The 14310-nt window shown below is 45.6% G+C and overlaps 1 protein-coding gene across 1 annotated transcript; it reads left to right on the forward strand.

Moving 5' to 3' along the window:
* Positions 1 to 371: 371 nt before the first annotated feature.
* Sptssa (serine palmitoyltransferase small subunit A) lies at positions 372 to 11784 on the forward strand. Its single transcript, XM_006975277.4, has 2 exons — positions 372 to 571; positions 10632 to 11784. Exons 1-2 carry the CDS (start codon positions 460 to 462, stop codon positions 10733 to 10735), a joined length of 216 nt encoding a protein of 71 aa, XP_006975339.1. The 5' UTR covers positions 372 to 459; the 3' UTR covers positions 10736 to 11784.
* Positions 11785 to 14310: the final 2526 nt, after the last annotated feature.

Below are 14310 nucleotides of genomic sequence, written 5' to 3' on the forward strand. Positions count from 1 at the left end.
AGCCCTAAAATCCCCTGGCCCAGAGGCAGGAGAGAGAGATTCCATACACTTGTTCCTAGAAAGAACCCTTTTGGGCTGGTCTGAAGGAACCTGCCTCCAAGGACATGCCCTCGACTGAACACCAGTGGGCCCTGAAGCCGATCTCGCAACCGCCATGTGGGCGCGTGGGAAAGCAGAAGGAGCGCTCAGATCCAGACCGTTTCCCGGGGCTGGGGAGGCACCCGGGGCGAGGCGCGGGGCGGAGCGCGAGCATCCGAGGTGGCCTCCTGGCCAATAAGCGCCGGTCAGGCGGGGCTGGCAGTGGCCGCTCGGGTGCGCGCGGGGCTGGGCGTACACGGTGACGCGCGGAGCCGGCAGGGCCAATGGGCGCAGGGTGGTGGCGGGCGGGCCCGAGGCCTGGGGCTTTAGGAGGTGAGCGGGCCCCGGGCCGGCCTGACGCTGCTGCATCGCGGGAGGCGCATGGCGGGCATGGCGCTGGCGCGGGCCTGGAAGCAGATGTCCTGGTTCTACTACCAATACCTGCTGGTCACAGCACTCTACATGCTGGAGCCCTGGGAGCGGACCGTGTTCAGTATCCTCTGTTGCCTGGCCTGGCCTGGGCTTGGAGGGGCGCCCGCGCCGGGTTGGGGTGGGGGTGTCTTGGGGCCAAAGGAGGTGGAACCGCGGAGATCGGGGTGTAGGGCGCAGTTCCTCTGCCCAAGGTGGAGGCGTCCTGATTTCTGTCGGCAGTCCGGAGGGCGACGTCTCCCCTGGGGCTTCCTTGCCCCGCTTCGGCCGCGCCTGCTTTTGCTTCAGTCCCCTGGTAGGAGGCAGGGGTGATGCTGGTGGAGCAAATCGCTCCGGGCTTGGGCGTCTTTGACCCTTTAGCTAGTCCTGATATGATTGGCTTTGGAGCGACAGAACTCTAACCAGTTCACCAGGTTGCGAGTACGTGGTCGTGACACTCCCATACAGTTCTGGAAAGCAGTTTATAAGTTACTGGCAGACCTTTGGGTCTTCAAGATGGCAGTTTAAGAAGTGTGTTTTGTTTATGACTTCTTTGCACCGTAAGTATGAGCTGTGTTCGGGACAGATTTGTGGTTAGTTGTAGATGGGGTTTCAAGCTGTGCTTTGTTGTGTAATTTATAAATAGTTAAGAACTACTGAGTGATGACTTGGCTGAGCACTTTCTGAATACCTTACTTCACCTAATTTTGACAGCCCCAATGAATAGCTCAAGGTTGTGAAATCTGTGATGTTTGTTGTCTCCTAATGTCTACGCTGATACCCTCTGGTATTATTTGTGTGGACTGAATACTAACAATGGGTTCTTTCTCCTCTTCCATGCCCTCTCTTTAGTTTAGACTGAATTATTTCACGTTACATGTTTATTTTATCCAGGCTCAGCTTTCTGTTGTGGTTAGCTTGCTTAGGAACCACTTCACACATGCATTGTTGCATTCTGATGACTGACTCCAAGCTTTATCAAGGATGCTGGTGTTGAAGTAGCATGAGGTTGTTTGGAGCTGTCTCTTGAAAAATTTTAGCTGCTTGCAAGACATTTTATTACCACTGGTATTTCTTTCCTAACCTAGAATTTAATAACCAGAATGCAGATTTGGGACTTTGGAATATAGAGTCTGCATCGTTTGTTGGTAGCTTCAGTTTGGTCTTTGGATTTTGTAGGTCAGGTAAAATGGACACTTAAATGCATGCTTAATTGAAACCCCTCGATAGTAGCAGGTAATCTTGACTGAAGATTGTCTTACTACAGTCAAACAGTGGTGGCAAAGCCTCACACTAATGAAAGCCAGACGTGGTGCTGCTTCATGACTGATGTCACCGCTCAGGAGGCTGATTCAAGAGGGTTGCTGGGAGTTCAAGGCAGCATGGGCTGCGTAATACACAGCCACGTGCCAGGCAAGCCAGGGCTACACGGCAGAACTTGAAGGAAGAGAAGAAAGAAGGAAGAAGAAAAGAAACAGTGTCGGGATAAAGTTTGAAACTCTTTAGGTCAGGTTGATGGTAGAGCTTAGTGTAGACGCTGCACACTTGGAAACATTGCTTGGCTTATGGATAAAAGCTACAGTGGCAACAGTGTTAAGAGTCTTCTGCGGTAATTGTCTTAGAAATCGTGTCCTGTTTTGAAGATGGAGAGAGAAATTACGAAGGGAAACCCAGTGCGGCAGTAGATTTTGGTTGTGATGTTTTTGAGTAATTGGCTGTGGCTGTGCAGCCAAGCTTGTCTATGTTGTCCAAACTTGCCTCAAACTCAAAGTAATCCTCCTGTCTTAGCCTCTCGAGTGCTGGTAGGTGTTGGCCACCATTTCTGCTGTTGTGGATTTTCTGCTGTTACCTTAGGACTTTCCCTCCGTAGGAAGGGATGCAGCGTCCTGGTACCAGGGAGGGCTAAGTGGATGAAGTAGAAGCTTAGTGAACCCTGTCTTGGAAAACAGCAGCAGCAGCAGCAGCATTTTTGGAAACCATGTAGTACAGTGGTCTTCGGACAGTTGACGTCCATCACCCTCCAAAGGGGAAAAAAAGGTGGATGATGTAGTCCCTTGCTCATTTATGTTGACATAGGAGTCTTTTATAGTAAATGTAGACAGCTAGAAAGAATTTATTTGTACATATATTTTTAATACTTTTGTTAAAATAATTTTAACAAAACTATTTTTTGTTACTTGTGTAACTGTATACTTTTGTCACAATGATTTTCTTTCTTTTATTTTTTATTTTTTTGTTTTTTTGAGACAAGGTTTCTCTGTGTCGCCCTGGCTGTCCTGGAACTCACTTTGTAGACCAGGCTGGCCTCGTACTCACAAAGATTCACCTGCCTCTGCCTTCAGAGTGATGAGATTAAAGGCGGGCGCCGCCACCTCCTGGTGATTTTCTTATACAATTCATAGAAAATGTTCATTGCGCAACTGGTAAAACCAATCTGCACTGTGAAGCCAAGAGGAAAAAAATCAGCTGTAATTTCTATCAGAAAAAGGTTGCCATTTTTTTCCCCTGTACAAATAATTGTGTGTATGGCTAGGTGTGGTGGTGCATGCCTGTAATCCTAGTCCTTGGAGAGGTGACTGCAGGAACATCAGAACACATGTTCAGGGCTAGCTTCAGCTACATGGTGAGTTTGAGGCTAGCCTTGGCTTCATGAAAGCCTGTCCTCCCAAAAACCACAAAACCAAGCCAAACAAAAAAATTGTGTTAAACTCTCCTGTTTTCCTTTGGATGAGTAAATAGACGGGCTTGGGTGCTGTGCCAGATGTCTGTTATCTGAATGAAAGGAAAACCCAAGTTAGTTACTATCCCTTTCTGGGCTGTGTTAGAGGTTCTTTGTGTTCCCCGGGTCATGAGATGGAGGAAGAAGAAGAGTATGAGGAGGGGGTGGGAAGATTTGGTAGCCCAGGGTTAGTTCTCAGATGCCTGTTAGAAGACGGGAAGTAGATCTCTAACTGGCTTGTCGTAAACTGCCCTCACTTCCTGGGAGATTGCTTCCTCACTGCCAGTTTCTAAGCTTTGGTTTGTTTTCACACTGCGTTTGTATGGAGGGTGTTAGAATATCTACTAGCTGTACTCAGGCTTTGAAATGATGTTTTCTTTAGTAGCTTTTAGGGAAGGTGTGAGATAATGAAGACTACTTTAAGGGCTGGAAAGCCTAGGAGGGACTGCCCCATGGTCTTTGTTCCACACTGCTTCAGCTTGTGAAATTAGCCATTTGTTACAGTGTGTTAGGAGCAATGACTGAAGACCTCCTCAAGCTGTGAGTGTTGTGACGTTTATGGCTTTTCTGAGATAAACTAAGACAGATTCTCTCTCTCCGGGGACTCACTATAATAGCCTCAAAATCAGAGATCTACCTGCCTCTGCTTCCTGAGTGCTGGAGTTAAAGGCATGTGTTACCATGTCTGGGGCAATTTGTTTTGGTTTGGTTTTTGTTGGTTGGTTTGGTTTGGTTTTTTTGAGACAGTGTTTCTCTGTGGAGTCCTGGCTGTCTTGGATCAGACTGGCTTTGAACTCAAAAGATCTGCCTGCCTCTGCCTCCTGAGTGCTAGGTTTAAAGGCATGTACCACCCTGCGCCACCCCCTCTTGGTAGCATACCCCTTTAATCATAGCACTTGAGCATTTTTGAATTTGAGGCCAGCCTGGCTTACAGAGTGAGTTCCAGAACAGCCAGGGATACACAGAGAAACTCTCTCTTGAAAAACAAACAAACAAAGAAACAAAAAACAAAAACAAACAAACAAACAAAAATAGTAAATTGGAGGCTGGGCAATGGTGTCGAATGCCTTTAATCCCAGCATTAAAGGGGGAAGCAGAGGCAGGTAGATTTCTATGAGCGAGGCTAGCCTGGTCTACAGAGTGAGTTCAAGGACAGTCAAGGCTACACAGAGAAGTCTGTCTTGAAAAACCAATAAACTCGAGGTGTTCATATTTAATAATTAAAAGCTAGGTTTCAGAGCTACCAGACAGAGTATATATTGGAATGCTTAAAATAGTTATGGAGTGTTTGAAAGAGTATTTATGCTAAGTAGTTATAAGTAGAAGTTTCACTCATAAATTTTGGCCAGCATGCATTATATACGTTCTGGCCAATGCCCACATAGTAGTGTTTCTTGGAAGACAGTATTTCGGCAGGCCATTGGGACATGTGCAACTTACCAAGCAAGCCCTAACAGAAACAATCATTGCCATCTCGGGGGACAACTTGATTAGCCCAGGTAGGCTGTGGAACCCATCGCGGCTGGAAGCTGCCCCAGGCTTCATTAGAAATGCATGCGCAGTGTTCAGTGGAAATACTGGTTGTCAGGGATCTAAGGCCACCATAGGTGCTCTATGGGACACAGTGCCGCCAGCATCAGCTGAGAGCTGGGCCAGTCTAGAGATGTGTCTGGTGTGTCTCTGGAGGCCGCGCTGCTGCAGATGCTAATTTCTAATTTTCTTAAAATAGAATTCAAAGGGCTTGTGCTGCGCAGCAGCTGAGCTGAGAGATGCTTCCCGCTGAAGGCTGTCGGCCGCTGCCCTCTAATCTGGCTTCCCTGACATGAGAAATCCGTGCGAGGGGCTGGAGGGATGGCTCAGCAGTCAGTGCTCTCCCAAGGACAAAGGTTCAGTCTTGAGCACCCACATGGTGGCTCATGCCTATCTGTAACTCCAGTTCCAGGGGGTCTGAACTGCTTCCCCCCAAAAAAGAGGAAGAAAGAAAGAAGGAAAGAAAGGCCCCATGTGAATGATATAGAACCGGTTGCATGGGAGCTAACTGGTACTCTAGAAATATGTGTTGTTTGTCTTTGCTGTTTTGGGGGACCCTCCACCCACCTCCCAAATAATCACACATGGAGACTTATTCTTAGTTATAAACACTCGGCCTCCCTTAGCTTGGCGTAGTTTCTTGCCAGCTTTCCTTAACTTTAAATTATCCCGTCTTTTGCCTCTGGGCTTTTCCTGTTCTCTTGCTTCTGTAAATCTTACTCTTACTTCATGTCTTGCTGTATAGCTGGGTGGCTGGCCCCTGATGTCCTTCTCCTCCTCTGGATTCTTCACCCTTTTTTCCACCTCCCAAATTTCTCCTTCTATATGTTCTCTCTGCCTGCCAGCCCCACCTATCCTTTCTCCTGCCTTGCTATTGGCCAATTCTTTATTAGATCATCAGGTGTTTTAGACAGGCAAAGTATCACAGTTTCATAGAGTTAAACAAATGCAACATAAACAAAAATAACACACCTTAAAATAATATTCTGCAACAGATACGGACTGAAGCAGAACCCTGGGAAATTCATACGTGCGCACACACACACACACACACACACACACACACACACACACACACACACACACACATCACAGCCCTCCCCCAGTATTGGGTCTTTGTGAAGGCGATAGACTAATTTATGAAAATATACATCTGTTGTAAACTGGTGTTTGGAATCGGAGCTACAATTGATTTCCAGGAATTTAGTTCAGGGTGAGGATTTTTTTCAGGGCATGGCCAATGTTCAGCAGCATGATTTTTCTTAAAACTGTTTGTTTGTTTGTGTGTGTATGTGTGTGTGTGTGTGTGTGTGTGTGTGTGTGTGTGTGTGTGTGTGTGTGTGTGTAAACTAGTGCATGTGCAGAGGGCCACTGGAGGGAGTGGGGTCTCCTTTACCATGTGGGTCTCAGGGATCCAGTTCAGGGCTCCTTTACCCACTGAGTACTTAGCAGCAAGCACTCTCAACCAGCCGCGTTGGTTGGTTGGTTTGGTTTGTTCTCTTAGTTGGAAAGAGCTCCTTGTAAAGTTCTGGTTAGTGGAAACAATTCTTTCTTGCTATCGGCACACTGTTAACAGTCCCGGGGATGGGTTCTCCTTCAGCACGGGAACATCTGCTGCTTTGGGATTTCCTGTGATCTGAGAAGGGCTGGTCAGGGAGCCCACACAGGGCTGTAACAGTATCAGCCCCTTACGTTTGCTGTCATATTAGGCAGCCAGAAAAGTATCAAGACCCAGTGGATACATTGGAGAAAAATCAACATTCTTAACATTTCTGCTGGGGAAGATCTCCAGTTATTTCAGGAAAAGTAAAGCTTTCTTGTTTGGAGCTCACGTTTGTAGCTGACAGCTTCTCTCTCTCTCTCTCTCTCTCTCTCTCTCTCTCTCTCTCTCTCTCTCTCTCTCTCTCTCTCTCTCTCTCTTGTTTTTTTGTTTTTCAAGGCAGGATGTAACAGTTTCAGCTGTTCTGGAACTTGCTTTGCTGACCAGGCTGGCCTGGAACTCACAGAGATCCACCTGCCTCTGCCTCCTGGGTGCTGGGATTACAAGCGGCCGCCGCCGCCGCCACCACTGCCAGGCTCTGGCACCTTCTTTTGTGTAGGGCTTTGCTTTTCACTAAATATTCTCCGATAACAATCAAATGTTGTTCTCCCCCACTCCCCAGATGGCTCTCTAAAAGAAGTTGTGTGTATCAAACTTTTGGCTACTTTTAAGAGGTAAATAGCAGCCGGGCGGTGGTGGTGCACGCCTTTAATCCCAGCACTCGGGAGGCAGAGCCAGGTGGATCTCTGTGAGTTCGAGGCCAGCCTGGGCTACCAAGTGAGTTCCAGGAAAGGCGCAAAGCTACACAGAGAAACCCTGTCTCGAAAAACAAAACAAAACAAAACAAAACAAAACAAAAAGAGGTAAATAGCATTTTATAATTGGTTTTTACAAAGGACTTTGACCAATGTAAGATTAGATCGTGCTGGGGACAGTGTCTCTTGCTTTTGAGCCCAGCATTTGGGAGGCAGAGGCTGAAGGATTTCTGTGAGTTCTAGGCCAGGTCTACATAGCGAGTTCCAGACAGCCATGGCTACAGAGAGACCCTGTCTCGTCTCTCAAAAAAAAAAAAAAGACTGGCTTGCTTTAGAAGCTTTCTGATGTGAGCAGTGTGATCAGATTTAAAGTACTGAGTATTCTGTACGGTAGTAAAGCAGAGTGTCCCCCCCCCCCAAAGAGATCCTGACTTTCCTAGAGAGAAACTGCTTTCCAGTTTTCCAAGTCTTGTGAATGCCAGGGGTGACAGTGTTATTGTTTGGGGTAGGCCGAGTTAGTTGCTGGTCTTGGTTCTGATGAATGGTGCTTGTCTTTTGTCTTTAAATCATTTCCTGCCTTTGTTACAGTACTTATTTTTTTTTTAACGTTGCTGGAATAAGTGCTGGCTTAGCCTGTTTATTTATTTATTTATTTTATTCTTTAGCTGAAAATTTCTCAGCTCGTGATTAGTTGGCTAATCTCTCTTAAAGAGACAGCAAGCTACCTACAAATACATGGTTTTACATCCATTTGATTTTTGTTGCTGTTTGTTTTGTTTTGAGATAGAGTCTTACTGTACGTCATTGGGTGTCCTGGAACTAGGTAATTCACAGAGATCCACCTGCTGCCACCTCCTGGGTGCTGAGGTTAAAGGTGTTTAACCACCATGCCTGGTTCCATTTGATTTATGAACATAATAAAGTGTTTACGTTACATCTTGGCTATAAATAACCTGTTTTTCATTCAGCCCTTGTGCAAACCTTTGTCTGCAGGGCCTTCCTGCATCCCAGCCCATGGCTGTTGGTACCGGAGAGATTTATAGGGCAGCTCTGTCGTATGGTGGCCTGCGGCTGGGAGCAGAGGCTTAACAAGGTCTGCTCCTGCCCACAGGCACTTACAATTCAGTGGCAGAGAACAGCTTTCCATTTTTAGCTTTTTAGTTTTGAGACAGGGTTTCTCTGTGTAGCCCTGGCTGTTCTGGAACTCACTCTGTAGAGCAGGCTGGCCTCGAACTCACAGAGATCCACCTGCCTCTGCCTCCCGAGTGCTGGGATCAAAGGCATGCTGGCTTTGTAAATAGAAATATTATTTGGGTATTACCTGTCTTTTTTTGTGTGTTGTATATCATCAGATTTGTACTTTTTCCTTTTGTGTCTGTTTCTAGTAGATGACTCAAAGGAGATTGAGATGTGGTAACTAAATGTCCTCTCTAAATAAATGGGATCTTAAAATGCTAATAAAGAAAGGAAGGAATCTCTCTCTCTCTGTCTCTCTCTGTCTCTGTCTCTCTCTCTCTCTCTCACACACACACACACACTCTCTCTTACACACACACATACACACGAACACTGATTATTTTTTGTTTTTTGGTTTTTTTTTTTTTTTTTTGAGACAGGGTCTCACTGTACAGCCTTGGTTGGCCTGGAGTTCTCTTTGTAGACCAGGCTGACCTTGAGATGACAGAGATCTGCCAACTTCTTCCTCTGGCTACAAAATAATTTTCTTTTTTTGTGACAGGGTTTCTCTGTGTAACCCTGGCTGTCCTGGAACTCACTCTGTACACCACCTCCACCTCCAGAGTGTGAGGATTAAAGGTGTGGGCCATCATGCCCAGCAGGCTAGAAATAAATCTTAAGATTTATTAAGGACTAATATTGCTAATACTAAGGACTAATATTGCTTCCATCATTTCTCATTGGTGAGGAAAGGAGAGGTGAGATAAGGACTGGAGAACTGGGGGGTCTTAGGAAATTTGAATGTGGGACGAGGGAATCAAAGAAGCTTCTGATTGAGTAGGCAAATGGTTATGAGCGCTGCAAAAATTAACAGGCTGGGGGTGAGGCTCAGTGCAAGTGAGCTAGCGTGCCCAAGGCCCTGGTTCGAACCTCAGGCCAGAACAGGAGGGTTAGTGCAGCAGGGACCAAGTCAGTCCCCAGTTAGCCATTGGGTTTGATGGGCCACTGGGAATCTTAGGGATTGTCTGTAGTTAGTGTGGATGGGGGGGGGGGGTGGAGTCCGTTGCCAATGATGGGAGCTGGTAATTAGGCATTTTTTTTTTGTTTGTTTGTTCATTTTAAAGAAATGAGGTGGTATGATAAAGAGAAAGGTAGAGATTTAAGGATGGACTAGATGAGATGCCAGTGTGGAGGTGCACTAGGAGGCAGAGGCAGGCGGATCTCTGAGTTCGAGGACAGCCTGGTCTATCTAGTGACTTCCAGGACAGCCAGGGCCACACAGAGAGACCCTGCCCCCCCCCCCCCAAAAAAAAAGAACAAGATGGGGGGGGCAGTACAATGTATGGTTAGAAGAAAAAGCACGGCGAGAGAGTTTTCAGTCACATTTGCTCCGTGATGTAAGTGAATTTCGGTTTTGAGTCTTGATCTGACCTCTGGTTCTGACGGCAGCTTTCAGTTTGGCCCCGGACAGGTCACTGTTGTCTCAGTCTCCGGTGAGTAATAACCACAGCAAACATCTCCCAGGAGAGCTCTGGGTTAGGAGATTTGTCAGCTGACCTGTTAGACAAATATTAGTGTGTAGTAAGCACGTTGTTTATATAAACCCTATCACGATGGGCTAGGAAAAGGACCGAGCGGGGAAAGTACTCACTACACAGGTGTGAGGACTCCAGTTTGGACCCCGAGCATCCGGGTAAAAAGCCAGGCATGCTGCCACATCGAAGCAGTCTGACCCCAATGCCGGTACCCCAATGCCGGTACCTTCTGCCATGTGGCAGTTTAAACTTAAAATACCCAGGCCAAGCATTCTTTTCTGCTGTTGCTTAAATTGGTAGACCTTACAAAGTTAAATGTAATCATATTCTGTACTCATCTTTCTCCCACCCCCTCCCCCCTCCGTTTTTCTCTTTCCCTTTCTATTTTCTGTGTATGGGCATTTTACCTGCATGTATGTCTGTGCACCAGGGTGGCCAGAAGACGGTATCAGATCCCCAGGGACTGAAGCTGGCCACCGTTGGGGAGCTCCCGTGTGGGTGCGGAGAATTAATTGAACCCGGGTCCTCTGGAAGAGCCGCCAGTGATCTTAACAGCTGAGCCGTCTCACCAGCCCCGGTGTGCACTCGTTTCTTAGGTTGAACACTGTATGTGCTTCATTTGAAGTCATCCGATGATTTCGCCTCTAACAATAGGGAGAATAATGCTGACTTTGCATGATGCTGGTAGAGGTAATAAAATGGGCTAAAAACCACTTAAGACGTTGTAGCGGCAAGTATCCCATGTCTGCACTGTTCGTTCTTTATACGTACTCGATAAATATGAAACTTACCAGGTGAGTGAGTGCCAGACAGGGTCGGCTGTTGAAAGAACGGTGTGATTGAGTTTTTGAATGGACTGAGAAAGAGAACTTTCCTTAACCGTAACACAGATTCAATGCTGGTTTCTGTGGTGGGGATGGCACTGTACACCGGCTATGTCTTCATGCCTCAGCACATCATGGCCATATTGCACTACTTCGAAATCGTACAGTGACGAAGATGTGACCAGGATCCAGAGGTTCCTCGGGGAGGATCCCCCCTGGGAAGTTGGGATGAGACCTCATCAGAAGTAAGATGCTCTACGGATGTCAACATAAGCAACCTTATAAATAACAAAGACTAAAATTCATGAGTAGAACAGGAAAATCATCCTGACTCATGTGTTGTGTTCTTTCTTTTTTGATTTTAAAAGAGGCTCTTATATAGTAGCTTTTGTCTATTTTAACATTGTAGTCATTTGTACTTTGATATCAGTATTTTCTTAACCTTTGTGACTGTTTCAATATTATCCAGTGGAAGCTTTTCTTAATGTAACTTTGAGTACATCTTAATTGCCTTCTATTTTTAAAACCCGAGGTCATTAGTTGGGCTTTACTGTTCTTGCTACTGTATGGCATATACATCTGCCTGGATATATTTCTACTCTTGACCAAAGTTTTGTAAGAAACAATACAGAATTTGGGGATGGGAGGGAGACTACCTGGAGAGCTACTTACAAAAGATTTATCCGAAAGCTTGAACTCAGGAGTATGATTTTAGCTCTCTAGACTCCTAACAGCTTTTGCTTTAAAACTATTAAAGTGTTTCTTAGTAATGAAAAAGTAAAGATCTTGCTAAAATTAATACAAGGAATGTTTCATCTTTTAGATCTCAAATTCTTACGTGGACTTCTTTCCAACCAACTTTGACGACCCTCATGGGGGTGGGTGGTCAGCAGCAGCATTGTGTAATGTTTAGACATACTGTAGAGCTGTTCACAGAAGACGGGTCAGTTTCCTCTGAGGCAATGTTGACAGTGTATGTGCTTCAAAGTTAGTTTGCTGATTGTGACAGGTGCTGTGAAATCATTTGCCCATTCATTGTGATACGATGTGATGAGATGAATTGTTCAGAACCATAGCCAAAAGAAATGTAAGCTTGGTTAAAAATCCTTTCACTCTTTGTATTTTTTTTTTTTAAAAAAAGGTTTTTATTCCTTAGATGTAAAATGACAACCTAATTTTTTTGATGTAAACTCATTAAATTCAAAGGAAAAAAAATCAATGAGTGTAGCAGTATATCTTTTCTTTCTTTTTCTTTTTTTCCGAGACAGGGCTTCTCTGTGTAGCTTTGTGCCTTTCCTGGAACTCACTTTGGAGACCAGGCTGGGCTCGAACTCACAAAGATCTGCCTGCCTCTGTCTCCCGAGTGCTGGGATTAAAGGCGTGTGCCACCACCGCCCGAGTATATCTTTTCTTTTATGGTTAAGTATTGATCTAGTAGTTATTTTGTGGGTTGATTGCTGGAGGACTAGTTAAACAGTAACTATGTCTTAGCCTATCTCTGAACATAAAAGTTCTGGTAATTAGAAAATACACTATGTATTTTAAGACATCTTCTAGCAAAAGTTTTGCTATATATGTTTATTCATTTATGTATATTGGTGTTTTGCCTGCATGTATGTCTGTGTGAGGGTGTTGGATCCCCTGGAACTAGAGTTACAGACAGTTGTGAGCTTTGGTTTGAAATAGTTAAAAAATTGGGTGGTGTTATATGTGAGCTTTACTCAGATTAGAAAATGAATAAGAGCATTTAGCTTAGGATTTGTTCAGTTAATGCTCATTTTTGCCCATTAAGAACCACTGACAAGTGGATGTCTCATGTTCTCATGTCCCCTTAGTGAGCTGAAGATAGAAGATGAGAATCATTAGTTTTTAGACAGGTAACCCAGATTGCCTACCTGGCCATCTTCTCAGAAGTCTTTAATTGTCCTCATTCTTTGCTGAAATCTAGTAAATTGCCTTTGGGTAGCTGATGATTGGCACACACACTGGTCTCATATGAGGAATGTTTACCCTCACAGGAAATCAAGATGAGTTATAAGGAGAAAGGAGGGGATGCATTGAGAAGTGTTCCGGGAAATACATTCTCACCAACTGGTCCAAGTGTCTGGTCTGTCTGTCAGTAAATGCCAACCAGGGAGGTCATTTCCACTTTCTCTACTTCAAGATTCATCAGCCAGTTCTCCGTGCCTGCTTGTCTTTCTGTCTGTCTTGCAGGGAGAGGTACTGACTGCTTTCAGACTATGTTTTCAGAGATAAATAGGGAAGGATGGAGAAACAGCCAGTGTCTCCCCCCGCCAAGAGCAAAGGGCAGGTTTGCTCAGAGCTTGGGACAAAAGGTTTATCCTTTGGAGCAAAGGCCCTCATGAAAGACATAGGAGAGGAGCCCCGAGCTGCATGGCACTCACTGTAGCGTAGATATCCTCTGGCTATTTGCATGGCCCTGTGGGAACTGGGGCTTGGGAACCAGAACAAGAAAAATCTTAATACTTTGGAAACAGCTATAGCAAAGTCATTTGTCTCCAACTCCAGGACCTCGTGTTTTCTGCCAGCACCAGGCTAATGTATTAGCTTGCAGATAGAGTAAAATCTTAGCTGCTTCCCAGGTCTTGTCAGTTTGGGTGATGATAACAGGATATTGACAGATGGGGGAAGGTAAGGGCGCGTCAAGCCAGATTTGGAGATGAGACAGTGCTAGAAGATGTAGTAGTAATGCTTCTATCCAAGTTAAGGAATGGGATCCCCTACTAGCCTACTGGTTAATAAATGACTAGGGGCTGTGTGTGTAGTGAGAAGGAGGAAGGTCAGGCTGCCTAAATGTTACCTTGATTGTTGCTCATTTTCCTGGGGCCCATGAAAGAGGAATCGTAGGACAGTCTGATAACGGATGGTATGACTGGCTGCTCAGGGCAGCAATACTGTTATCGACAAGGGACATGTTGTTCAGTACAGACCCTGGAAGCTCTTGCAGGGGACCCCAAGTAGGTGGCCGTTTGAAGCTGAAAGACAGCCAAGCCTAAGTCCCCTCAAAGAGCTGTTCTTCTCTCCAAGTCCTTGCTCTCCCTTCCCATTTTCTCCTCTGACCTGATCTTTATTGAGGAAGATGATGAAGAATGAGATCTAAGCTCAGTGTTTTACAGAAGGGAGAGATTTTTATAAATTTTTATTGTTATTATTATACAGTCACACGAGGCACTAGCTTTTCCTTTGGGAGGTGGGCACCTTGATTCATCTGATGGCATTCAAGTGACTTGTTCTGAAGAAGGGAAATTAATATGCCCTTGTTGCATGGAGGCCTTTGGGCTTTTGCTTAGTGTAGGATTGCAGTTTCCTCATGAATGTGTGATTGGTATTTGTGTGTCTAGACTTTGAATGCTTCTTTTGAAGTGTAGAAATGGGTCTAATGAGTGGAGGGGATAAGACTAGACAAAGAAGCATTGGTGCCTTTGGGTCCCAACAACCCGATGACTCCCTGGAGAGCTAAGTCTTTAATGGTTCTAGCCCACTCGTCTGGCAAAAAGAGGCATCTTCTACCTGGTGGCTTCGGAGACACTCCATGTGCCTTCTGGAAAACTACTCTACTCTGGACTGATACATGGAGGCCGTGTGACCCTGACGTGGTGTCGTCGCTTTGGGATGTGTTACCTGGACAAGGTAGGAAGCACCAAGCACATCGCTGTCAAGTGGAAATGTCCTGTTCAAGGAGCCAGCCGACTTGGCTCCATCGGCCTCTCCGCTTTACGAGAAG

This window comes from Peromyscus maniculatus, chromosome 14 (assembly GCF_049852395.1).
Source record: "Peromyscus maniculatus bairdii isolate BWxNUB_F1_BW_parent chromosome 14, HU_Pman_BW_mat_3.1, whole genome shotgun sequence".
In the NCBI taxonomy this organism is placed as follows: domain Eukaryota; kingdom Metazoa; phylum Chordata; class Mammalia; order Rodentia; family Cricetidae; genus Peromyscus; species Peromyscus maniculatus.

Coding starts and splice junctions, on each gene's coding strand:
- Sptssa (XM_006975277.4), top strand. CDS start 460: ATGGCGGGCATGGCGCTGGCGCGGGCCTGGAAGCAGATGTCCTGGTTC. Junction 572..10,631: donor CTGGGAGCGGACCGTGTTCA/GTATCCTCTGTT, acceptor ACCGTAACACAG/ATTCAATGCTGGTTTCTGTG.